The sequence below is a fragment of the Eptesicus fuscus genome, chromosome 2, assembly GCF_027574615.1.
Source record: "Eptesicus fuscus isolate TK198812 chromosome 2, DD_ASM_mEF_20220401, whole genome shotgun sequence".
NCBI lineage: Eukaryota > Metazoa > Chordata > Mammalia > Chiroptera > Vespertilionidae > Eptesicus > Eptesicus fuscus.
The window spans coordinates 115,649,827-115,676,012 of record NC_072474.1 but is presented as its reverse complement, the minus strand read 5'-3'; the positions used below and the strand labels follow the sequence as shown (position 1 = coordinate 115,676,012).

Here is a 26,186-nt window from a genome sequence, read left to right as displayed (position 1 = left end):
GCGCCCCCTCGGCACCCCCTCTTCAGTCCCTCTTTATCCCTGGCCCCCCACACGCGCTTCCCTAAGCACACACTGCACCCCAATCCCTGGTCTCCCCTTTGCCAGAGGCTCCGCCCAGGCCCGCGCCTGGGGTCGGCATTTTACTCCTCGAGGCCTTCACGCTCAGCGCCTCCCGGGCCGCGGGCTCCTTTGCCTTCCCCTCGCCTTGCTGCTGCTCGGGGTGCTGTTCACCCCCCTCTCCTCCTCACGCCTGGGAGCGACCCCCAGGAGGTCACCTTCCCTCTCCCCGCCTGCAGGCCAGGCCCCCTGTTCTGGGTTATGATAGGAAATTGAAACAGCCACCCACAGCCACCCGCAACCCCGGGCGGGCAGGGCCCTCCCGCCAGCCAGGCCGGCTCCCGCAGCCGCAGCCGTGGCTCCCAGGAACCCAGTAACGCCCCCAGGCTCCTCGACCCGGCCCGTGGCTCTGGCGTCTCCACCCTCCCCCGCCTCTCCCCGGGGCTCTGTCCCGAGTCTGTGGTCCTTTGCTCGGATGGGCTCTGGGCCTGGGCTCCCTGGTCCTTGCACATCGCGGCCCTCGAGGGACCGACGGGGCTCTAGGTTCTCGCCCGTTCTCCTGCCCTTGAGGCCTTGACCCTGAGGGGCCACCTGCTGTGCCCACCCCAGCCAGGCACCTGACCTTTCCCCCCTCCCAGCATCCCACCTCCACCCCCTCCCAGACACACAGCCCCAGCGGCACCTGCTCGGCCGGCACCACCCTCTCTCCTTGTGCCCGTGCCCGTGGGCGTGCCGCGAGCTCGGTTCTGTAAAGTAGAGGCCCCCCGCTTTTGGGACCACGCACCGGCGAGTCGGAATGGCAGCCCCGATAGTGGCCACCAGGGGGCCTCACCGGGCCAGGGTCCAGCTGGTCCCCAGCAGGGGCCTCACACAAGCAGGTTTGTCAGGAGATAAAATGCTTTAATGAAGCGGCCGCGGCTCTCCGGGTGCCGCCGGGACACAGAGCCGGAGCCGGGGCCCGGGCGGCACCTAGTACTTGAGCAGCCAGCGCGGCTTGTGCTGGCTCAGCGCCGTGAAGTAGGACCACCACCAGGGCTTGCCGCCGGCCCCGGGCGGCCTCCGCCGGGGCTCCTGGCCCGCCTCCTCGGGCGCCCCGTGCGGGCCCGCGCCTCCCGGCGGGTCTCGGGGCCCGGGCCTGCTTCGCCGAGGCCCCTGAAGGAATTTCGTGGGTCCGGTCCCCAGAGGCTGCAGAATGAAGTCCACGCGGCCCGCCCTCTTCAGCCGGGCGGGGATGGTGACTCTCTTGATGACCTTGGAGTAGCCAGGGGCCTGGGCAGTGACGATGTGCGTCCCGGGGGGCAGCAGTCTCCAGTAGTCGCCATCCGGGGCTGTTGACCAAGAGGAGGAAATGTACTCAGACCTGGGCTCAGAGTCCCCCTGAGGGGGGGATGGGAGTCAGTGGGGGGTTGGCCTGGAGGGCGGAGAGACCCCACGTTTACCCTGGCCTCGGTGACCTCCTGGAATGTTTTCCCACCTCCTCCCTCTATCAGGCTCCTATTCATCCCTCAAAACCCTGCTGAGGCACCGCCTCCTCTCTGACGCCTTCACAGACCATCCCCACCCTCTGTCCCCACACCACACCGAGACCCCTCGCTCCCTCCTCTGGACCAGGTAACACGTCACAGGGCATCACCGTTTTCAAATCCGCTGTGAAACCCCCGGGACACAGAGCCCCCCCCTGGACGGGCCAGTGTGTCAGTGGGACGTAAGCTCTGGGATCGAGCGCGCAGGCCCGTGGCTGGAGGCACTGGCCCCGTGGAGTGTGAGAAGGCGGCTTCGCCCGCAGCTGTTTCCTGAGGAGCAGGGAGCAGCCAGGACCTGGGAGTGTCCCCGGGGCCGAATGCCGCAGGAATAAGCTGGCGGGGAGCAGACGGTCCGCGCACCCTCACGGCCCAGGCGGGCGGAGGATGGGTTAGGTCGTCCCGGGAGCCTGGGGCCAGGACGCAGGCCCGGAACGGCGCCCACCTGTGGTGATGTCGTGGCGAATCCCCTTGACTGAAATGCGGGCGTTTTTGACCGGCTTGCCGAACTTGTCCATCACCACACCTTTGATGCCGCGGTGCGCCTGCCGGGGCCAGAGAGGAGGGTGTGGGTGTGGCCACGCGAAGACCCAGCCAGCCGCCCAGCCAGCCCCTCTGTCTCTCCAGGGAGCCTGGGGTCTCGCGTGGGCTCGGCCCACCCCTCACTCTGCCTACTTGAGCGAGCCACTCCCCTCTCTGGGCCTCGGGGTCCGCATCTGTGAAGGGAGGGTGACCGGTGGGCCCACCTGGGGGGCAGGCAGCCGGCCCGGGTCTGCGAACGGCCCGCAGTCCCGCCAGAGCGCCCGGCGGACGTTCCCGGCTGCGGGTCCCGCGCAGAGAACCCTCTGCCCACGGCTGAGCCCCTGCGGGCCCCCCTCCATCACCGGAGCCGGCCGGGTTCTGAGTCGAGTTCCTAAAGGCACGCGGGCCACCGGGAGGTCACGGGCCAGGATTTGGGTCCTGGTGTCAGTCTCCGACCTTGGACAAGCTGGTCTGTGACCTTGGGCAAGCTACCTCCCCACCTGGAAAGCAGGGCCACGCGGCCTGCCGGGGAGCTGGGGTAAGAACACATAGCCATACGGACAGCGCCGGGGTGGCCACGGGCCCAGCACGCCCACGGCTCCCTGGGACAGCGGCGAGGCTGGGACACGGCTCTTTCTTGAAGCAAAGCCCCTCCCAGAACCGCCCCACCTGCTGGCATGTCTCGGGGGGACAATGAGGGCACCTGCTCTGTCGGCTGAAAACACGGGGGTCCACGGGCCACGTCGCATGAGGCCGGGACCACGGGGTGGAGCGGAAACCGCGCCGAGAGGCTGGTCTCCCAGGAGGCTGCCCCCCCACCCCCCACCCCGCAGAGCGGCCCCAGCTCCTCTCCCTTCCAGACACGGCGCATAGACCTCTTCCTCCGGGAGGCCCTCCCTGAGGACTGGCCACATCAGGGGCCTCCCCGGGGGTCCCACGGACCTGGGCCTCACTCTCCCAGCCCCAACCTCACTGGAATGCCACTGACTGCCCTCCTCCCTGCAGCCTGAGAGCAGCGGTCAGACACATAGTAGGGCCGCATTCAGCGTCAGCTTGAGCTGGCTGGGCTGTGTTTGGTCCTTGCTCTCAGGGGAGGAACCGGGATCTGGAGCTCTCTGGCAGGGAAGGAGCGATGGTGAGCACCCCTCCCCTCCCAGCCCCACACCCCCGGAGATGGAGACACCCCCAAGGCCTGGTCAGGATCACTGGGCAAAAGGCCTGAATGGGCCCCGACAGGCCGATCCTTATCTGCAGGCCGCCCGGCTCTCCTGAGGGTCGTCCTCGGGGGCGGCCACGCCCGGCCGTGCTGCCCAGCCTCCCGCAGACTCTCGCTCGCTAGTAAATCTTCATCTCCCCAGCCTTCACATACAATATCCTCAGAGCCATCCCAGCGCCATTTAAGGCTCCTTAAAACTCATTTGCACCAGACGGCCGTAAAATGAAATGAGCCGGGGTCTGGCCGCGAGCCATTATTGAATGAGGACGGCCCCACACGGCCAGAGGTCGGGCGGCCGTAAAACAGGAGCTCGCGCTAATGACCAGCGTCCAGCGATGATCTCTGCTTCCTCCTGCGGCTAGAGCCGCTGCCCCGCTCGTGCCTGGAGCAAGGCTCCTGCTCTTTCTAGAAAGGAGGAGATCATGGACAGGACTGGGCATCGGGGCCTGAGTTCACGCTCTGGGCAGCGGCCGGGGACAGTGGGCGCCAGGCCCATCCCCCGCTCTCCTCCTGCTGTCACTCAGCCGCTGAGGGCAGGGACAGGAGGCGCCGGGCCCAGCAGCCCACCTCCGCCTGTAAGTGGCACTGTCTGCTGCCTAGGATGGTGTCAGCACCGATGCCAGGCGTGGGGGACTCTGTAAAGCGCTGTTCACCACCCACCACCCACCACCTACTACCCACACCCACACCCACCACCCACCACCCACACCCACACCCACCACCACCACCACCACCCACACCCACCACCCACCACCTACTACCCACCACCCACACCCACCACCCACCACCCACACCCACCACCCACACCCACCACCACCACCCACACCCACACCCACCACCACCACCACCACCCACACCCACCACCCACCACCTACTACCCACCACCCACACCCACCACCCACCACCCACACCCACCACCCACCACCCACCACCCACACCCACCACCCACACCCACCACCACCACCCACACCCACCACCCACCACCCACACCCACCACCCACACCCACCACCACCACCCACACCCACACCCACCACCACCACCACCACCCACACCCACCACCCACCACCTACTACCCACCACCCACACCCACCACCCACCACCCACACCCACCACCCACCACCCACCACCCACACCCACCACCCACACCCACCACCACCACCCACACCCACCACCCACCACCCACCACCTACTACCCACCACCCACACCCACCACCCACACCCACCACCCACACCACCCACCGCCCACCGCCCACACCCACCACCCACACCACCACCACCCACCACCCACACCCACCACCCACACCACCCACCACCCACACCACCTACCGCCCACCGCCCACACCCACCACCCACACCACCACCACCCACCACCCACACCCACCCACACCACCCCATGGCCTCTGGGCCATGGAGTTTCTCTCAGAGCCTGCTGCTCCCCACCAGCCCGTGCCCTCCTGTCAGAGGGGCGGGCGTGCCCTAGGCCTGGACCAGATTCCCTGCTTCCAGAGCCATCAGCCCCGCATTCCTACGGCCATCGGGACCCTCACTGCGCCCGCCCCCCGCCCCTGCCCGAGCTCTCCTTGTCTCATCACCCCCCGGCTCCGGCCCCCAGGCTCCCGGCCCCAGGCCCCCGGCCCCCAGGCCCCCGGCCCCAGGCTCCCGGCCCCTGGCCCCCGGGCCCCCCCCAGGCCCCCGGCCCCAGGCCCCCAGGCTCCCGGCCCCAGGCCCCCGCCCCCCGGCTCCCGGCCCCCAGGCTCCCGGCCCCCAGGCTCCCGGCCCCAGGCCCCCGGCCCCCGGCCCCCAGGCTCCCGGCCCCCAGGCCCCCGGCCCCCGGCTCCCGGCCCCCGGCCCCCGCCCCCCCGGCCCCCGGCCCCCGCCCCAGCCCCCCGGCCCCAGGCCCCAGGCCAGGGCCAGCCGCCGGCCCCCAGGCTCCCGGCCCCAGGCCCAGGCCAGGGCCAGCCGCCGGCTCACCATCTCCACGAAGCGCAGCAGCGGCTCCTTGTTGTGCTGCCAGAGGCCGTACAGCGCCTCCGCGGGGGGGAACTTCACGCAGCCCAGCTCCACCGTGATCTCAAAGCAGTTGCTGTGCAGGTAGTTGAAGTCGGACATGCCTGCGGCAGCGGCACGGGCCGTGAGCGCCACGCGGGCGCCGCTTCCCGGGCGCCGTGGCCACCACCCCGCTCCCCAGAGGAGCGGCTGAGGCCAGGCCCTGGGCCCGCAGGGCAGGGCCGGGCGTGCCGCCCGCGTGGGTGAGGGACCCACCTCAGGACAGAACCCGACACGTGGCCAGGCTGCCCGGCCCGGCCCGGCCCAGGGATGGCAACGCCCATCCACCTGCCCGGTCCTGCCCGCGGCCGGGGGGTCCTGTCACCTCCTTCCCTAGGGGACGCCGCCTCGCAGCCGGGCAGCCAGCGAATGGGCAGAGGGAGGCTCCCGGCAACCGAGCTGACCACCACCCCGGCCGCTCCAGCCAGAGGGGCGACCGCCTCTGAGCCAGGCCCTGAGGGGCAGCCCTGTGCCCGGAGCAGGGGACACCCCCTGAGGAAGTCAGCACCTCCTGGGAGCCCCGTGCCCAGTGCCGTGCCAGGGGCTTAGCATCCTGGCCTGCAGTGCAGCCACGCCCCCCACAGGGCCCTCGGCGCGCCCCCCCCCCCACGCTTCCCCTGGGAGACCCTAATGACAGGGTCCTGACTGGGACTCGGAGCCCGGGGTCAGGGAGCCCTCGAGCCGGGGAGCTGGGGCGCGAGGCCGCTCTGCCCAGGAAGGGAAGGCGGGGCGTGGGGAGCAGGGGGAGCGCCCCCGCCCACGCAGGACGGGGACAGGCTTGCGACGCGCCCCAGCTCTGCCACCTCATCGGCCAAATGGCACCAACACCGAGTGTGCGGTGGCCGAGCCGAGGCGGCAGGCGGAGCGCAGAGGCGGTGGGCCCAGCCCCGCGGCCCTCAAGGCGCAGGGTGGGGTGCACCCGCATCGCTCTGTGCCCAGCCTCAGCGCAGCCCCAGCCCCGGCCTCAGCAGCTTAAACAAACAAGTGCAGAGTCCAGTTCAGGTTGCGTTTTGGAGACACCGAACGAGGGTGAGTGCATTCCTGCAGAACTGGCACCGGCAGCGCTCAAGGCCTTCCCTGGAGCCCCTTACCCACCGCAGCCCTGCTGACCTCGGAGGCAAACAGCACCAGGCGCACCAGGGGGCCACGTAACGGACCGGCCCCTTAACCAGGAAGGCAGCGGGGTCCCAGGCCCCGCCCTGCCGCCGGCAACCAGGACTCCCCTCCCCTGAGCGGGGTCTCCCCAACAGGCGGCCCAGAGTGCAGCTCCCAGAAAAAGCTGAGGCCCAGGGCACCAGCCTCGCCCCACCCAGCCCAGGCCCCTCCCTTCGCCCCGCCCACCCTCTCAGGCCCCTCCCTTTGCCCCGCCCACCCTCTCAGGCCCCTCCCTTCGCCCCGCCCACCCTCTCAGGCCCCTCCCTTCGCCCCGCCCACCATCTCAGGCCCCTCCCTTTGCCCCGCCCACCCTCTCAGGCCCCTCCCCTCCGTCCCGCCCACCCTCTCAGGCCCCTCCCTTCACCCCGCCCACCCTCTCAGGCCCCTCCCCTCCGTCCCGCCCACCCTCTCAGGCCCCTCCCTTCGCCCCGCCCACCCTCTCAGGCCCCTCCCTTCGCCCCGCCCACCCTCTCAGGCCCCTCCCTTCACCCCACCCCCCCTCAGGCCCCTCCCTTCGCCCCGCCCCTCCCCTGCCCCAGGCCGCACCTCCCGTGAAGCTGTACCAGTCGGCCCCGTTGATGATGCTGCCCCTCTTCAGGAAGTTGCCCCCACACCTGTTCTCCGACTTGTCCATCATCACGGGGTGGGCATCCGCATAGGCTCTGGCCAGCAGCTTGAACATCTGGAAAGGAGACCAGAAAAGAGGTTCCCCAAGGCCAAGACCAGAGCCCGGAAGATGGAGGGGCCTCCACAACGGACACCTGCAACCCAGGTGAGACAGGGAACAGTGTCCACGCAGGGGCACAGCGTGTGCGAAGGCCCGAGGTGGACGGCCAAGCTCAGGGCGCCCGTGGAGGCACCTGCAGCTCGGAGCCCCTGCACACCCGGCAGCAGGCCGACCTGGGGGGGGCGCCGGAAAGGAAGTCGCAGGCGCTCCGGCCGAGGGAGCATGGTGGGCAGGATCAGGGAAAGAGGACCAGGCCGGGGCCGTGTAGAAGGCAGCCTGCCCGGCCCTCCGCCTGGGCCCTGGGTAGAGCCAGCTCATCCCGCGGTGGGCGGGTCCGAGGGGGTGGGGGGCGCACGGGCCGGAGCCCGGCTCAGGGGCAGCCTTCCTGTGGAGCAGGCGGGGGCCGGCGGGGAGATGGGAGGAGCGGCCAGCCCTGGCCAGCCTGGGGGCCTTGAACGCTGCCCCGAGGCCCTGGCCCTCGCCCACGGGGTGCCATGGAAGTTTGGGGGTGACTTGGGACACCCTGGCCAGCCTCTCATCAGCTCCCCTGCTCCCCAGCGCCTCTCCTAGGACCTGGTTCGCCGGAGACCACCACGGCTGCAGGGCTGAGGAGCGGGCTGCTGGCTGCTGGCTGGTGGGCGGACGCTCGGTTCTGGCTCTGCGGGGACTCAGGAGGTGACGGCCCCTGGGGACATGTTCAGTTCCTGCCTCTGAGGTCCAGAGACTGTGCCCAGAGCCCAGGGCTCCCGCCGCCCAGGGGCCAGGCCTCCCCAGGCGTTGGCCCTGAGCTCTGACAGCCCAGGGGAGCCGAGGCCAGGGCACCAGGAGCCCACTTCCGCCCGGGCACCTACTGGGCTCTGAGCACAGAGCTGGCACCCCTGCAGGCCTGGGCGGCTGCTCCAGGGGTTGGTACCTGAGCTAATGAGGACCAGCCGCGGGCCAGCCGTGTCAGGAGCGAAGGCAGTGCCTGCCCCGGCCCCTCTCCCCCGACGCAGATTTTCAGCCACAGAACAGGGAGGGACCCACTCCCACCCCTTCCCAGACCCGCCCGTGAGCCCCAGTGCCAGGCCGGGGAGGGACCCAGGCAGGGGGGCTGTGGGGCTGGGGGGCTGTCAATCTCACAGGCCTCAGCCGCCCCTGCGGGGAGGACCAGGGAGGGAAGAGAGGCCCAGGAGGAGGAGGCCCCCAGGCCCAGGGGATGCTGGGGCCAGAGTTCCTCCCCATCCGTAACCCGCCAGGCCCACAGGCCGGTGTCGCGAGCGTGGCGGCACTGCCCTCTGCTGGCGGCTCCCGGAACTGCCCTCCCCGTGGACAGGAAACACCAGGGGCCTGGTGGGGGCAGGTGGCCGCAGGGCCCACCCAGAGGCTCCGGCCTGGGCACTGACAAAGGGGGGGGGGGGGGGGGCTGCGTCCGCTGGGCCGGGAGGCTCCCTGGAGGAGGGTTTGGAGCTGGACTGGGAAGGCTGCTCTGATTCAGGGACTCGGCTCAGCACAGGCCCCACACCGGGCCAGCCCGAGGGCCTCGCCCCGCAGCTTCCCCTGCGCCCGCCGCAGCCCACCCGCCCCGCGCCGCCTCGCACCTTCTCGTCCGGCGTGGGCGAGAACATCTTCTCCTCGTGGGGGTGCTGGGAGAAGTCGAAGGGGTAGGACACCACCAGGTCGCCCCCGTGGAGGCTGGCCGAGAGCACGAAGGGCGCCGTCCGCATCCACTTCATGATCGCCTTCGTCTCAGGGGCCACCTGCCGGGGGGGGGGGAGCGGCCTCAGACAGGCCACCGCCGCCCACCACCGGCCACCCGGCCTTTCGGGCTCGGGTCAGGCGCATGGCTCTCTGGCCCCCCCCGCCCCCCCCCTGCGCCCCGCCCGGCTCCGGGGCTCTCCATGCAGGGTCCCAGCGGGGAGCTGTCCCCCAGGGTGAGGCTGTCACCACCAGGCCCTCCTGTCGGGCAGGCACCACCCTGAGGTCCTGGCGACACTGAGACCCCCCCCCCCCCCCGTGTGTCACCTGGGCGGGCGGGCGGCGCTCCTACCTTACCCCACCAGTAGTGCGGGGGGATGGCCAGGTGGTCGGGGCGCGTGCCGCGGGTCGAGGCGAGGCGGTAGAACTCGGAGGTCAGGTCGGGGAAGTTGCGGTTCAGGTCCAGGTTCTGTGCGTTCTGCCTTCCGCTCGTCCACCCGTTGTAGCCAGCACCCTGAACACAGGCCCCCCCAAACACAGGCCCCCTAAACACAGGCCCCCCTAAACACAGGCCCCCCAAACACAGGCCCCCCCAAACACAGGCCCCCCCAAACACAGGCCCCCCTAAACACAGGCCCCCCCAAACACAGGCCCCCCTAAACAGAGGCCTCCCAAACACAGGCCCCCCTAAACACAGGCCCCCCCAAACACAGGCCCCCCCAAACACAGGCCCCCCTAAACACAGGCCCCCCCAAACACAGGCCCCCCTAAACACAGGCCCCCCTAAACACAGGCCCCCCAAACACAGGCCCCCCAAACACAGTCCCCCCCAAACACAGGCCACCCCAAACCACAGGCCCCCCCGGAAACACAGACCCTCAGCTGGGGCCAGCACCCCACCCTGCTCCTCTGGAGGCGCTGTGGCTTCTCTCTGGTTTACGTGATGAACTTGGGAGCATGTCCACGCTTGACCTCTGCCCTCTCTCCGGCCCCTCCCACCCGGCCTCCTTGCTGACCCTCAACCTCAGGGCCCGGCACTGGCTGCTTCCCCTGCCTGGAGTGCCCCCCAACCCCCCACCGCTGTGCACTGCTCCCCCTCCTGCAGGTCCGAGAGCCACAGCCTCCAGCCAGCGCACTTGCCCTCTCGACCCCCTTTCTCGTCTTCCGTTCTCCCCGGAGCGCATCACCTCTGCGCCACGCCATCGAATGCTCTGCCCGAGCAGGACCCGCCGATGCTGCCGCCGGCTGAATTCCCGTCCCCCAGCCCGGGTGCACAGACCCCGCCCCCCGCCCCGACTGCTGGCGATGGATGGGCCGCCGGATGCGTGCTCACCTCGGCGGCCGCCACCTCGTAGCCGTCTGGGTTCATGGAGGGCAGCAGGTGGATGCGGGTGGTGTTGAGCAGGCGCTGGATGCGGGCGCTGCCCAGCAGGTACTCGGAGCACAGGTACTGCGCCAGGTATATGAGCATCTCCCGGCCCGCCACCTCGTTGCCGTGGATGTTGCCGATGAGCTTCACCTCGGGCTCCACTGGGGGGACACGTGACGCCTCAGCCTGTGGGCCCGTGGCGGGGTGGCCATGTTCTGGGACCCACTCAGACTTGTTTTGGCCCCGGTATCTCCATGGCTAACGAGGTCTCGTTGGGGTCATCACTCTGTCTAGCCCTAATGAGCAGCACGACGAATTGAGGACATTAGTTAACGACATACGGCAGCACTGTCTGTACGAATGTCACTGACAGCCATGCTTTAGTTTGGTATGCATGGGTGCTTAGTGAGCAGGCAGACAGCCAGTGAGTGATGGGTAAGATGAAAAGAAGGAGGAGGAAGGAAGGAAGGATGGAAGGAAGGATGGAAGGAAGGAAGGAAGGAAGGAAGGAAGGAAGGAAGGAAGGAAGGAAGGAAGGAAGGTGAGTGGGTAGGTAAATGGGTGGATGAATGGATTAATAAATGGATGTTGGATGGGTGGGTGAATGGATGGGTGCATAGGCAGAAAAATGGATGGATGAACAGGTGGACAGATGGATAGATGAGCAGATGGGTGGATTGGCAGATGGATGGGTAGGTGGATGAATGAATGGATGGATGAACAGGTGGGTGAGTGGATGGATGGGTGAATGGATGAACAGGTGGGTGGATGAATGTGTGGATGAATGGATGGGTGGGTGGATGAATGGGTGAGTGAATAAATGGATCGGTGGATGGATGAATGGATGGATGGTTGGATGGATGAATGGATGGATGGGTGGATGGATGGATGAGTGGGTGGATACATGGATGGGTAGATGGATGGTTGGGTGGGTGGATGGACAGATGGATGGTTGGGTGGGTGGATGGACAGGTGGATGGATGGATGGGTGGATGGGTAGGTGGGTGGATGGATGAAGGGGTGGATGGATGGGTGGATGAATGGTTGGGTAGGTGGATGGATAGGTGAATGGATGGATGGGTGGGTGGATGGATGGGTAGGTGGATGGATAGGTGAATGGATGGATGGGTGGGTGGATGGATGAAGGGGTGGATAGATGGGTGTGTGGGTGGATGGGTGGATAGATGGATGGATGGATGGATGGATGGATGGATGGATGGATGGATTGGTGGGTGGATGGATGGGTGAATGGATGGATGGTTGGATGGATGGGTGAATGGATGGATGGGTGGATGGATGGGTGGATGGATGGATGGGTGGATGGATGGATGGATGGATGGATGGATGGATGGGCTGGTGGGTGGATGGATGGGTGGATGGGTGAGTGGGTGGATACATGGATGGGTAGATGGATGGATGGGTGGGTGGATGGGTGGGTGGATGGGTGGTGGGTGGATGGATGAAGGGGTGGATAGATGGGTGGATGGGTGAGTGGGTGGATGGATGGGTAGATGGATGGGTGGATGGATGAAGGGGTGGATGGATGAAGGGGTGGATGGGTGAGTGGATGGGTGGATGGGTGAGTGGGTGGATGGGTGGATGGATGGATGGATGGGGGGGGTGGGTGGGTGGGTGGATGGGTGGGATGGATGGATGGATGGGTGAGTGGGTGGATGGATGGGTAGATGGATGGGTGGATGGATGAAGGGGTGGATGGGTGTGTGGATGGATGGGTGGATGGATGAAAAGGTGGGTGGGTAGGTGAGTGGGTGGATGGATGGGTAGATGGATGGGTGGATGGATGAAGGGGTGGATGGGTGGGTGGATGGATGAATGCTGGGAAAAGGTAGACCAGGAGCCTGGCAGCCTCACTAGCTGTGGGACCTTGGGCAAGCCACTGCTCTCTGACCCTCACGTAGCTCATCTGGAAAATGGTGGCTCCCTCCTGGCTGTGTGCGGCCAGGCCTTGGGCTGTGGGAGCAAACCCTCAGGTCCTCCGAGTGCAGAGGGTAGAGGGCCGGGCTTTCCCACGGTCATGTTCCCCGGCCGCCTGCACAGGGGCACCCTCACCCACACCCCAACGCTGGAGGGGAGGGGCAGGGTGGGCATTGGAGGCTCGGGCTGCATGACCTCTGACCCTGTTCGGCTGCCCGAGCCTATAGGTATAGGATGAAAGCTGGGCTGAGGGTGGCAGCGCAGCAAAGGGGCCGGGGCTGCTCGGCTGAGATGGGGGGTGTTTTTCAGTAACTTATAAGGACCAAGGCTGAGTGGGGTCTGCCGCCCGCTCCCGCGGACTCCCTGGTCAGGGGACAGACGAGCTGAGGGCCCCTCTCACACGCCCCCGAGGAGGCCGGGACCAGGCGCTGTGCTCGATGCGCGCAGTGCCCGGGGGTGGGGGGTGGGGGGGTGGGTCCGCCGTCACCTCGCTCACTGGGAGCAGGCTGCCTAGCCTGGGGCGGAGCCTTTGCTAGAAACGCCCCGATTCCCAGGCCGTCCCCCAGCCCCACCCCTGGCCCACTGCCCTGTCCTGGGCCTGCCCCGGAAACTCAGTCCCGTGGTCATTTCCTCAGCGCCCGAGCTCCCGGCCTGAGTGGCCCTTTGTCCGTCATGATGGGGAGTGAACTCCTGCCCTCCAGCTGGTGGGCAGTGAACTCTGACTTTGCCCTAAAGGACAAAGCTCTACAGCAGGGGCGGGGACATCCGGCCCACGGGCCGTATAAGGCCCTCGGGATGCTGTGGTCTGGCCCTGCCAGGGCATTGGGGGGAGTTAATTAAATGTTTGACCAAATGGAGCAGGCTGAGTCTAAGCGGATAATTGTGTAGGCCCGGGAGTGATGTTACAAAATCCAAACGGCCCTGGGCAGGACAGGGTCCCCACCCTGCAGAGGGGGATAAAATGTGGCGTTTTCCATGTGATTCTCCGTCGTCTCAAAGCAGGGCCTTCAGCCCTGGCCGGGGTGGCGCAGTGGGTAGCGTGTCCGCCCTCGGACTAAAGGGTCCCGGTTCGATTCCGGTCAAGGGCACGTACCTCGGCTGCAGGCTTGATCCCTGGCCCTGGTCAGGGCACATGTGGGAGGCAACCAATCAATGTGTCTCTCTCCCATCGATGTTTCTCTCTCTCTGTCTCTCCCCGTCCCTTCCACTCTCTCTAAAAAAAAAAATCAATGGGAAAATATTCTCGGACGAGGGTGAACAGAAAACCCACAGGCCCTCGAGGCTGATGCGAGGGAACATGGACGTGGGTTCTAAAGTGGAAGAGGGGCGTGCTCGCACGTTCTGTGAATTGTGTTCTCCGAGCCGCCGCACGGGGCCGGGGGGGGGGGGGGGGGGTGGCGGGGGGCGCTGCACACACCTGCCTGGGGCGGGGCACAGTCGCAAACAGCACAGCGCACAGAGCGGCCGGTTCCCTGGAGACACCGGGCCAGGTGCCTGCAGCCGCCGGAGCCGCCTCCGCTTCTCCCTGCTCGTCCCCTTTGGTCCCCGCGACGACATCACTCAGGGCTCCCCGTGTCTGTGGGATGTGGCCCTGCGCCCCACCCCACCCCCCTCGCACCAAGCAGAGCCCTGAGCCTCCGCCCCGACCCTGTCCCCCAAACATCGGGGCTCTGGTTAGACTCCTGGGCCCCGACATGTACACCCCAAGGCGTGTGCACCCCGAGTCCTTCCCCGCAGGCTGGCTCACGCCGGCCTCACGGGGGGCGCCCGGCAGTGGCAGTGCTTACTCAGCTCGTGCTGGCCCGGGCGGGCCGAGAACTCGATGACCAGCAGCTCCCGGCCGTCGAAGCTGCGCCCGATGCTGTAGGTCTTGGCGACGTGGGAGCAGCGGGCCGCCGTCCGCCTCAGCACGCGCACCATCTGGGCGTAGGAGTGGTGGCTGAAGTCCACGAAGGTCAGCGGCAGCCCGGTCGGCAGCGCCTCCCCCTCATCCAGGCCCCCTGGGGAGAGCGGGTGCGGGTCAGCCTCGGCCTGGCTGCGCCCCCCCCCCCCCCACGCGGCTCTGTCTGCCCAGCCCGAACCCAGGGCTGCCGGGGGCCGGGACGCTCCAGGCCCTCACACCCCAACCCCAGCGCACGCTGGCCAGTCTGCTGTGTTGAGTGAAGACCCCCTAGTTCTCAGCGGCCACAGCCAGACGGCGCCGCAGGCGTGGAAAGCACACGGGGCCGCTGCTGCGAATGCAGGGACGAGTCACTACTTGGGAAATGTTCCAGAACAGAGCACGGAGGACGGCGACCCAGCACCCTCTCCCGGGACACCTGCTGCTTGTCCTGCAGCCTCTGGCTGTGCGTCCGCTTCCCAGGAGCACCTGCTGTGACCCCCCTGTGACCCCCCAGCTGTGACCCCACCCGCTGTGACCCCCCTGTGACCCCACCCGCTGTGACCCACCCGCTGTGACCCCCTGTGACCCCACCCGCTGTGACCCCCCTGTGACCCCCTGCCCACGCGGGTCCCTGCGGGCTGATCCCGGGAGCGCTAATGGTGAGGGCTTCTCCCTGAGTCTCCCTTCCCTGAGGTTTTGCTTCCGCTCAGAATGGTTTGGAGGAGGAAGAAAGTGGGCGGAACTGGCCTTTTGGTGGGGAGTTGTCCCAAAATAATCCCGTTCAGGCCAAGTCCCCGGGCTTCCGGGCAGGCGCCGGCCCTCCCTCGGGGCGTCTGGCTTCCTTCTCTGGTCCCCGCCCCGCCCACCGCCTCGGGGCGTCCCTGCCTCTGCACACCCAGCGCTGCCCAGGGACCTGCTCCTTCCTGCAGGGCAGCCCCTGGCGAAGGGACCCCACGGGGCAGCTCCGGGGCGCGCTGAGCCCCTCGGCAGGGAGGGCAGAGCTGGGACCCAGGCTCTGGGCAGCCCCGGTGCAGCCTGCCCTCCACATCCCAGCACGAGCCCCCCAGCAGGTGCTCACGGTCCGTCCACCCAGCGGCGGGGCCTCACCTGCCGCCATCCCCCACCTTGTCACCTGCACGCGGGGGTGGTGGCCAGCACTCGGCCCCAGGCCACAGGCCTCACCGTGGCCTTCGTGGCGTGAGCACCGAGGCCAGAAGCAGATGTCCTGCACGCCCAGCGGCACGCACTGGCCGCGCGGGGCTACTCATGCTTCAGCTTAAATCGGTTAAAATAAAATAAAGACTCAGAGCCTCCGCCGTCAGCCACACTCCAAGCTCAGGGGCCACGTGTGACGAGGGCATCTGGCCGGCGGCACAGAGAGCACCTCCGTGGCAGCGGAGCTTTAGCTCCTCCCCCTCAGCACCACAGCCGGGAAGCCCCCCAGGACTTCCTCTCCCAGCTCCTGAGAAGAGTGCTCACCAGCGCCCAGGGCTGCCCACTCCCCCTCTGCTGTGTCCACACGAGGAGCCAAAGCCCATCTCCGCAGGCCCTCCCACAGCTGCCTTCAGCCCGCGGGTCCCGAGGACCCCACTTCCACGGCCGGATAGCATCCTCTGTGCCATCTTTCAGGGTCCGCCTCAGGCAGTGACGGGCGTTGCCTCGCAGGCCTGCAGGGTCACGCCCTCCCCACGCCAGCCTGCACTCCTGCTCGGCCGGCCCCGCTGAAGCCCGCCGCCCTCTGCTCAGCTGTCCTGTTGGGCCCCCTGCACACCTGACGGCTCAGCCCCGGGGGGACACCCGCCCCGCCGGCCCCGCTCACCTCGCAGCTGCTCCAGGGGGTCGTAGCAGCCCTCCTCCTCGTCCCCGAAGTAGCGGCCGCAGTCGAGGAAGTAGGGCCAGGCCATGTCGATGGCGTCGAAGGCGGGCAGGCAGGCCTCCCGCAGGCCCTCGCAGACGCGCCGGCAGGGCCTGGGCGCCCGGCCGCCCTCGCAGCGCGGGGCCAGCACGGCGCAGCCCAGCAGCCGCAGGTCGGGGTTGCACTGGCCCTCGAGCAGGTGGTGCAGCACGCCGAGCAGCACGTACTCGGGGCTGGCCTCCACGGCCTCCCGGGACCGGTGCGCCAGGGGCGTGGGGAAGGCCGTCCGGTTGTAGGCGGCATCGCTGCAGGTCCGGAGCTGCAGGTCCACGCACGTGGCTGGGGGAGCAGGGGTCACAGGTCACTCCCTCCCAGGAGGACCAGAAGGACCCACACCGCCATCTGTCAGCCCAAGCAGACCACCCCCCCGCCCTGCCGAGGCCAGGCCCACACTGAGGGGCCCAGCAGGCTGGCCTGAGAGGGGCCGGGGCGAGGCCTTCTTCAGAGGAAGCCGGACGGGGGCCGGGGTGGGGGGGAGGGCAGGGAAGGCTCCTGACGCCAACTGGCTCTGCCGCTCACTACTGAGCAAGCCGGGCGGCCGCTCTGGGCCTCAGCTTCCACATCTGTGAAATGGGAGCGGGAGAGCCAGCCTTGCCGAGGGTTTGCCGCCTTCGGGCACGCCGCCCACTGCCATAAAGAGACAGCCGTTTCCGGCTTTAAAGAAAAGGCCCAGTCCCTCCGCCTGGAAGACAGCGGATCCGATCGGGCAGGGGAGACGTGGAGAGACGTCTGTTCTCCCTTCAGATACAGGAGACCCCGCGTGACCTTCCAGCCATCAGGAGACGGCACCCTCCTCGGTGTGCTGGGAGGAAGCCCAGAGGGGGCGGTTCCTCCCAGCCCCGGCTCAGCAGGTGCGGGCGGGGCTGCGACCCGGGACCCGGGACGAGGGGCTGGTGCTGAGTGCACACCCGAAGGCTGGGCCCAGCGTGTGCAGCCCACCCGGGCCGGCGGTGAGGGGCCGGCGGTGAGGGGCCGGCGGTGAGGGGCCGGCGGTGAGGGGCCGGCCTGCAGGAGCCGGGCCTGGCGGGGGCCCAGCCCAGGGCGAGGCCCTCCCTTGTCCCTGGGGTCTCGTTTCTAGCCGCTTAGGAAGCGCCTGGATGTGGTTAATGGGCCACGTTACTCATTACCCGTCAGAGCCATGGGTTTGGCTCTTTAAATGCTTCGATGGGGCCGGGGGTCTGCCTCGCTCCCACACACAAACATGGGGGCAGCCCACGTACGTACCGCTGTCTGTGGCCGACGGCCGGTGGCAGCCGCCTGCAAAGGGAAGGCAGCTTGGTTAGGGGTGCGGATCCTGCCGTCAGTCACCCCCTAAAGCTGGTGCTGGCCGGGCCCGCCCCACGCTGGCCCCTCAGGCAGCATCTCAGTCCTCACAGCCCCCCGGCCCCCGGCGGCCCCGCCCCGCCACCCGCAGTGCACAGGGGCGGACACCGAGCCACAGGGTCCAGGAAGGTGCACAGCCAGGGCGTGAGGGGATCCCCAAGCCCAGCAGCGTCTGGCAAACCTGCCCCCCGAGGACAGGGCCTGCCCAGCGTCCGCCCGCTGCGCCCGGAGCCAACACCCCCTTCACGCCACCTTCCAGCCTCCGAGGCTGCGCATCACGTTCACAAAACTCCCGAACATCTAGCCAGGGGCCCGCCCACCCCACGGGAGTCGGGGTCCCCGGGGGTCGGGGCGCCGGCTCCCTGCCCTCCAGAGCACTCGGCAGGTGCGGCGTTATTCCGCTTCCCGGGGCGGGGGCCTCTTCTCGGAGAACACACAGTATTTAGGGGCTCACAGGCCCCCTCGAGGCCCAGACACGTGGACCCAACAGCGAGACCCCGGGAAGGCCTGTACCACCAGCCGCAGCAGCGCCACCTGCGAGCCCGTCAGAGCGGTCTGCGGGGCCAGGCGGGAAGGCCTGACTCCAGGGACGGAAATTGGGGTGGACTTAGCCCAGACAGGAGTCCTGGGAGGGAGGGGGAGTGGGGGGCAGCAGGAAAGAGGAGGGAGTGTGGGTGCAGAGGAGGCTCGGACCAGGGGAGAAGGCCGCGACCTAACCCTGTGCCCTCGCCGACCCTGGGTAAGCTCAGCGTAGTCAGAGCTCCCTTCCCCTGTCCTGAGTGTGGCCACTAGAAATGGAAGTTACATGTGACCGGCCAGCCAGCACGTCGGAGGCTCTGGGCCACACGAACCGTTACGCCTCTCGACCACGAGGTGTCAGCGTTTCTTCCACGAGGGATGGGCCGGGCCGGGGCTGCCCTACAGACCGAGCTGGGTTACCCCTCCTGCCAGGGCCGCCTCAGCACGTGAGAGAACGGAACGGGGTCAGAGAGGTCCAGCCAGCGGCCAAGCCACACAGCGAGTGGAGGAGTCAGAGTCTGAGCCCAGACCCGCCGGGTCCCGAGGAGCATGGAGTCTCCTCAGACCCCAGTTCCCCATGGCGACCTGGAGGCCTCCACCAGGCCAGGGAGAGAGCGGGGGGACAGAAGGGTCTGGGCTGGCCTGAGCCCTCGGGCACGGGAGAGGGGGACGGCTCCGTCGTGGATATGGGAGCCCGGGTTCGACTGCCCGGCCTCCCCAGGCCCGCCTGCAGCTGGGCACGGCAGCGGCTTCCGGAGTCCACACGGCAAGGAGGGCGGGTCTGGAAGGGGCACTGATGCCAGAGGAAGGAGGGGGCTGTGGGTCCATGTCCGGAGGGGGGTTGCAGTCCCCCTGGGAAGGCAGGTCAGAGAACGCTTCCCAGAAGGAGGACCTATGATTCCAGACATCGCCTAGGGGTTCAGGCACTGTGCACGTCCTATCCGCACCCGCATGCACACTTGTGTGTAAACAGGCACACTCACATGCACACACACACACACACCTGTGTGCTTCACACCCTGGCTGGCCGGGTCTTTCTGCAGAAAGGAGGGGGAGGGAAGAGGTGAGGGCTCCGGCCAGAGGGGAGAGAATGTCCAGGCTGAGGCATGGTTGCTCCTGGCACATTCACTGGGCAGGTGCACGCCCACTCCAGGTGCACGCCCACTCAAGGTGCACGCCCACTCCAGGTGCACGCCCACTCCAGGTGCACGCCCACTCAAGGTGCACAACCATCCAGGTGCACGCCCACTCCAGGTGCTCGCCCACTCCAGGTGCACGCCCACTCAAGGTGCACAACCATCCAGGTGCACAACCATCCAGGTGCACGCCCACTCCAGGTGCTCGCCCACTCAAGGTGCACAACCATCCAGGTGCACAACCATCCAGGTGCACGCCCACTCCAGGTGCACGCCCACTCCAGGTGCTCGCCCACTCCAGGTGCACGCCCACTCCAGGTGCACGCCCACTCCAGGTGCTCGCCCACTCCAGGTGCACGCCCACTCCAGGTGCTCGCCCACTCCAGGTGCACGCCCACTCCAGGTGCACGCCCACACCAGGTGCTCGCCCACTCCAGGTGCACGCCCACTCCAGGTGCACGCCCACTCCAGGTGCACAACCACTCCAGGTGCACGCCCACTCCAGGTGCACGCCCACTCCAGGTGCACGCCCACTCCAGGTGCTCGCCCACTCCAGGTGCACGCCCACACCAGGTGCACGCCCACTCCAGGTGCACGCCCACTCCAGGTGCACAACCACTCCAGGTGCACGCCCACTCCAGGTGCACAACCATCCAGGTGCACGCCCACTCCAGGTGCACGCCCACTCCAGGTGCTCGCCCACTCCAGGTGCACGCCCACTCCAGGTGCACGCCCACTCCAGGTGCACGCCCACTCCAGGTGCACACCCACTCCAGGTGCACGCCCACTCCAGGTGCACACCCACTCCAGGTGCACAACCATCCAGGTGCACGCCCACTCCAGGTGCACACCCACTCCAGGTGCACGCCCACTCCAGGTGCACACCCACTCCAGGTGCACGCCCACTCCAGGTGCACACCCACTCCAGGTGCACACCCACTCCAGGTGCACACCCACTCCAGGTGCACAACCACTCCAGGTGCACGCCCACTCCAGGTGCACGCCCACTCCAGGTGCTCGCCCACTCCAGGTGCACGCCCACTCCAGGTGCTCGCCCACTCCAGGTGCACGCCCACTCCAGGTGCTCGCCCACTCCAGGTGCACGCCCACTCCAGGTGCTCGCCCACTCCAGGTGCACGCCCACTCCAGGTGCATGCTCACTCTGCAGGTGCAGCCAGTTCTCAGACATCCACCTGCCTCGGCCCTGGAGAGATTCTGCATCTGACACCCTCAAACCCTGACCCCAGAGGACCCCTGCCTCCTGGGGGCACGGATGTCTGCTGCTGACCAGGCCTGGAGGACAGTGGACTGGATGCAGGAGGGAACAGGCCCACTCCAGGAGGGGGGTGTGGCCAGGACCCCAAACTCCCGCACAACCCACACCCTCAGGCCATTCACAGGCAGACACACACCCTAGGGGGTCCCTGGATCCCCCCCCCCTGACCAGAGCCTCCCAGAAGCCCCCACCCCTTCCCAACCCTCCCCTAGCATGGGATCCCCCAGGCGCGGTGCGCCCACTTCCTGCGGTTGTCCGGCCACATCACAGCCGAGCAGGCCCCGAGGCCGCCCCCTTCCTGGAAGGACCGACTCTGACGGCCTCCCTTCCCTACCCCCACAAAGTCCTGGCTCAGGCTCCTTCGGCCCCACCTGCAGGGCGCCCCTCCGCTGTGCCTGACCAGAGGACCCCACGTGGGGTACAGTGTCCCTCCGCTGCCCCCAGCTGCGGGCGCTCCACCCTGGGGTCCAGCCTCGAGGTGCCGCTCCTGGGCAGACCACCAGTCCAAGGCCATGGCCGCCCACTGGAGTTACCCTGGGCCCTGGTCGTGCCGGTGGGGGAGGGGTTCCTGGGCGCCCTGTCCCCCCAGGGCGCGCGGTCCAGCCTTACCGGCAGGGTCCCAGGCGGGCTCGCACCCGGGCCAGGCGGCGGCGACCGCCAGCGCGGCTGGGAGCAGCAGCAGCATGGTGGGCGCGGGCGCGTGATGTGGCACTACAGCTGGGACAGGACGGGCACAGCGCTCGCTCCCGCCCCCCACGAGCGAGCGAGCGGAGTCGGGTTACAACCAGGCGCCAGGACCGCGGGGAGGGGGCGGAGGAGGGACCAGCCAGGCCCTCCACGGATTGTCCCGCCCCCGGGGACGGGCGCCCCTCTGGGTTCAGTGTCCAGCCTCCTACCTGCCAGATTGGGAGCTGACTCCCCGTCACTGCGGGTCCTGCCTGAATCCCATGCCTGGGCCAGTGGGGGCGCTCAGACCCCAGCTGCGCGAGCCCGGCCAGTCCCAGCTCTGGCTCCACCCCCTGAGGGAGGGAGGGAATGGCCGCCCGCTTCCCCACCTTCCCCACCTGCCAGGGTGTGGGGGGCGGAGGGGAGGGGGGTGAGGTCCCAGAAGGCGGAGGGGGGGGGCTCCCCTGTGGCCTGGGCTGCTTGCACCTCGGAGCCTGGCCTCGCTCCGCACCTGGGGAGCAGCGCCCCTGGTTGGCGACCAGCAGGGCCCCCGGCCTGGCACCGGGGATTCAGTGAAACTGGGGTTGGGGGGGGACCAGCTCTGGGCACCGAGGGGACGATGGCTGGTCCAGGGGGTGGCACAAGGCTCACTGGGGTGCGTCTCCCCTTCTCCCTCCCCCCAGATGAGGGGGGCGATGTGAAGGGCCAGAGAGCCCACACAGACAGGCCGGCCTCCAACTCCATGCGCCCTGTTCTCCCCTCCCACCTGCCTCCCCTCCCCCTGCCCATGCCTGCATCACCCCAGCCATCTGGGAGGAGGCCAGAGGGGCCTGGGAGGAGGGGGTCCAGGACCCGTGGCCACAAGGTAAGGGAAAGGGGGACCCCCACTCGCTGTCTGCCCGGAGCCCCCCGCCTCCCAGGGCCTTTGAAGCCCCTCCATGGATCTGGCCGGGGATTGACTCTGCCGTCCAGATGTGCACACACCTGCCTGCCGGCCCTGCTCACAGCCCCGCAGCCTCGGCAGCCAGTGTGCCAGGCGTGCGCATGCCTGAGCCCCGAGGACAAGGCCGGCCAGACGGCGAGGCCGAGCCCGTGTCACGCCCAGCGGTCCCCGGAGCCATCGCCCGTGGGCTTCCTTCACCAGCTGTGCCCTCAGCTGCCACGCAGCCCGAGGCTGGGTGCGGTGCGGGACCTGCTGTGGAGAAGGCGGAGGGGAAGGCCTTCGACCTCCTGGACTCCAGCTGCCATCTCAGCGCCTCCAGAGTCCGGGTGTCCGGGACCCACACCACCATCCGCCACGGGGGGCCGGGCGGTGAGCCCACGGTGGCCGCCCGTGGACCAGCCGCACGTTCAGGGCAAAGCACGGCCGTCACTGCGCCGTGCGTCACTCATCCACGCGCTCCGCCGCTGGGCACCGCCACTGGGCACCGCCGAGACTGCGTCAGCCCCGCAGCCCCGCGGGGAGCCCCGCTGGTGCTGCTGGTGGGGCCGAGGCAGTGGGGGAGCGGGAGCGGGAGCCCCTGCCCGCGGGCGGCCTGGTCTGTCCATCGGGGAGCTCAGTGGGCCTCGCTTTCCAGCAACGGCGCAGCCGGCCTCGGGCTCCGGCAAAGCCAGCCTGTCCCCTTCGCACAGAAACCCAGAGCCTCTGAGTCGATGTTTCCGGCTCACGGGTCCTTGGGACACGGCGCTGCTTTGAAAGACAGTTAAGTTCACATGAAGCGTCTTTCAGATTCAGAGAAGACCGCACGCCCAGCGGCCGGCCGCACAGCGCGGGAGCCACAGCGGCGGAGGGTGTCCTAGAACGCCCAGCGCGGACACAACTCGCAGCACCTCCCTGGGGCCGCGGTGCCTGCGTGGTCTTCTAGAAAATTCCGTGGAGGCTTCAGAGAGGGCAAATGGAAGAGAAGCAGTCACCCCTCACAAAAGTGTCTCTTCCCCCAGGCGCTGCCCGGGTGCACACGGCCCAGGACTGGACTAAGGCTGGGAGCGTGGACATGGCACGGCTGTGCCAGCTCAGGGCCCCGCCCGGCAACGGGCACGCTCCCCCCCTCCCCCTCCCCCCCCCCCCGGAAGGAGTGTCACAGCCCGGCTCTGGGGTTCCGGACAAGGGAGACCACACCCTGCTTGGCGAGCGCTGGGGCTCCCGGCCCCCTGCCCCCAGGAGCCAGGCAGTGACGGCGCCTCAGTCTCACACCAGGAGCCACGCCCAGGGGAGGACGGGAAGGACCTTCCAGTGACCTGCCTGGGGTTGGACTTTTTGTTTAACTTTTAAAAACCACCTCCTGCCACACATGCCTAGTTCCCAGGCCATAATTTCCCGCGTTTGAGTCACGTCTTATAACCACTTACCTACGCCCTGCGGGGGCGGGGCCATTAAAGAATCAGGCAAAGCAGCCGAGCAGCTGGAGGGACGGACAGACAGAGCTACTGCCTGGCGAGCACCGTCTCACCCGGCCCTTGGGTGGGATCCACGGGGCCCCTCAGAAGCCCCCGCCCCTGCTGGCCCGATCGTGCCCGCCCTGCTGCAGGGCACAGCCTGGCGGGCAGGACGCAGGAGGGACTGTGCACTCATGCATCTGCTCACCCTCCACACGCCCCTGGGCACCAGGCCTGTGACATGCCCCCCGCCCCTCCTGGCCCTGAACAATGACAGAGACGGGTGTGCACAGCCCCGGACACGCCCCGGGTCCACTGGGCAACAGTGGCAGCGCCCTCAGCCACCAGGGCCCCCGAGGACACTGCTGTGGCCCAGGGGAGCAGCCCTCTCTCACTCCCCAGGGCTGGGCGCGTGGCTGAGCTGGGGAGGGAGGACCCCCCTCCTGGCCGCTGCCCCCCGATGCCCGGGCCCTGCCCGCAGCTGGAACGCTCTTGACCCTCTCGGGACCGTGACCCAGAGGCTCGCGTGGCCGTAGGGAGGGCGACAGCGTCCACGTGACCCATGTCTTCTCCAGGAAAGGCTGGGTTCTCCCCGGGAACCAGGACGAGGCGGCGGGTGCAGGCGCCAGGGAGCCCAGCCCCGAGCCGCAGTGAACAGACGTGGACACATGTGTCCTCAGTGGCCGGTCGGCCAGGCCAGCCAGGACCTGGTGAGCTGCTGGAGGAGCAGGGGTTGGTTCAGCAGCAGCAAGCACATGTGCACACATACACACACACACATGCACACACACGTGCACACACATACACGTGCGCACACACATACACATGCGCACACGCACACACGCACGCCCGTGCTCTAGAGGGTTGGAAGGCCCTCACACCGCAGACAGGTGCGAACGGCCGCCATGCCACGTGCTGGCTGAGCGCTCCCTGCAGGGTCTCTGAGCCTCAGGCGGGACGTCAGGCTGAGCCAGGACGGGGAGGAGCCGGAGAGTCCTGGGCAGGTGGAATAAGGAAACTGAGACATAATTAACCCAAACAATCAGGGCAGCTTTCGGCCAGCTAGTGAGGCCCAGGTGCTATCTCCCCTCACCCAGGACACGGGGAGCGAACGGTTTCCATTCCAGACCGTCCGGGCAGGCCGCCTGGGTCCCGGTCCCTCTCAATAATGTTCTTCACAAAGGAACTGGCCAGAAAGTACCCGCCCCTCCACCCCGCTGCGATGGGTGCCACACGGAGGACTCACCGAGGGCTGGGGGACAGCCTGCTGGGCCCTCCCCGGGGACCGCCCCCGGCTTCCGGCCGCCAAGGCGATAACGCCTCCAGACACAGGCCTCATGGCCGCTCACCTGGATCTGTGCTTTCTCTAAACTCCAAGGCTCCCCACGGGACCTGAACCAGGGCGCAGTGGGCAGTGGCAGCTCGTCCCGGCTCACCCCAACCTGCCGCCACCCCCCTTTTCTCTGACTTCCCTGGGAGCTGACAGCAGCCGCCCAGGCTCACCGTCCGTGCCTCTTCCTTCTCAGGGAATCCGCGCAGCCCAGTGGGGCCACCGCTTCCCCGTAATGTTTCTAAACCCCTCCTGCCGCTCCTGTCCCGGGCCCTCCTGGTCTCGCTGTCCCTGTACATCCGTCCCTCACAGCACTGCACTCGGGCTGTGACGTCTTTCCTGCACCAAGTCCAGAGCCCACACACCACCGGCCGGTCCGGGCAGAGCCGCTCGGGGGCAGCGCAGGAGGGAGAGTGGCGGGTGGAGCTGGGCAGCACAGGGCCCACTGGGGGGCGGGGGAGGAACAGAATCGGAACCGAATCGGAACCGAATCGGAACCAAATCGGATGCACCCTGTTTGCTGGGAGAGTTCAGGACCTTCCCCCCGGAACGGTTTGCACCCCTGGGCCGCCTCCTCCGTCTGCACAGCCTGGAGGTGGGTTCGCCCAGAGAGGAAGCAGCGCCGCAGAGGGCTGGAGCCCGCGGTGCGTGAGGAAGGGAAGGGCTGGGGCCGCCGGGTTCTCCCTGCTTCTCGGGGGCCTCCCGTGGGTTCTATCGACTCAGGCACCGGTGTGAGTTCAGCCCCGGGTGTGGAACACACGGACCGCGGCCAGGAAATAGGGCCCCCCTCCCCGAGGCGGTCTGGGGAAGGAGCGGGTGGGCCCGGAGGGTGAGACACAGTCATGCCGCCCCCACCAATCCCTGATGCCCTCCCACCTGCCTGTTCTCGTTGACCCGCGTCTCCTGCCGTCAGAACCAAGAGCCCATCGAGGGGGCCGCCTGGAACCAGGGACCTCAGAGGCCTGCCCAGCCGGTCGCGTACGGGGCAGAGAGAGGACGAAGGAGCCGGTGAAGATGCTGGTCTTGGTGGCGGCCCGTGGAGCCGCGGCCCCTGCTCACGGAGGCAGCGCTGCCACTCGCTGTGGGAGGGAGGAGAGGGCAGCAGCCGGGGGCCCGAAGGGCAGGGGAGCCGAGCCCAGAGCCGGAGCCGGACCGGCAGGGTCGGGATGTCCAGCTGGAGAGCCGAGGGATACAGAGGGACCGGCAGGAGAGGAGGAGCCACACAGCAGGTGGCTTTCTTCTGCAAACGTGAAGTAAGGTGTGGGGGCAGCACAGAGGGCCGGCCCCCCCCCCCCAGGCCCCTCAGCACCGCCAGCAGCGACGCCCGCCGGGGAGTCTGTGGGCAAAGGCACGCCAAGTAGTGAGCAGACGGGACCGGGGAAACCTCCCCGAGACGGGAGACCATGCGGTCCGCAGGAGCGTTCAGACCCACGCCCACCTGCCCCAGGAGGGGGCGGCTGGCTGCCCACACAGCTGGGCGGTGGCACAGACCTCACGGCTGGGCAGACCCTCCCTGGGTGCCGGGCACATGACCCCCA

General features: G+C 68.3%; 1 protein-coding gene across 1 annotated transcript; it reads right to left on the bottom strand.

The window, feature by feature from the left end:
- Positions 1 to 953: 953 nt before the first annotated feature.
- On the bottom strand, positions 954 to 20,961 carry CPZ (carboxypeptidase Z). Its single transcript, XM_028159680.2, has 11 exons — positions 20,886 to 20,961; positions 17,247 to 17,279; positions 15,927 to 16,301; positions 14,013 to 14,225; positions 10,255 to 10,451; positions 9,274 to 9,435; positions 8,825 to 8,983; positions 7,064 to 7,199; positions 5,288 to 5,427; positions 2,023 to 2,122; positions 954 to 1,385 (listed from the first exon to the last, which is right to left on the bottom strand). The coding sequence occupies exons 1-11, from the start codon at positions 20,959 to 20,961 to the stop codon at positions 1,027 to 1,029; spliced, it is 1,950 nt and encodes a 649-aa protein (XP_028015481.2). The 3' UTR covers positions 954 to 1,026.
- Between the last annotated feature and the right edge of the window lie 5,225 nt (positions 20,962 to 26,186).

Coding starts and splice junctions, on each gene's coding strand:
- CPZ (XM_028159680.2), bottom strand. CDS start 20,961: ATGCTGCTGCTGCTCCCAGCCGCGCTGGCGGTCGCCGCCGCCTGGCCC. Junction 14,226..15,926: donor CCCCCTGGAGCAGCTGCGAG/GTGAGCGGGGCC, acceptor CGCTCTCCCCAG/GGGGCCTGGATGAGGGGGAG. Junction 10,452..14,012: donor CCCGGGCCAGCACGAGCTGA/GTAAGCACTGCC, acceptor GTGTCCCCCCAG/TGGAGCCCGAGGTGAAGCTC.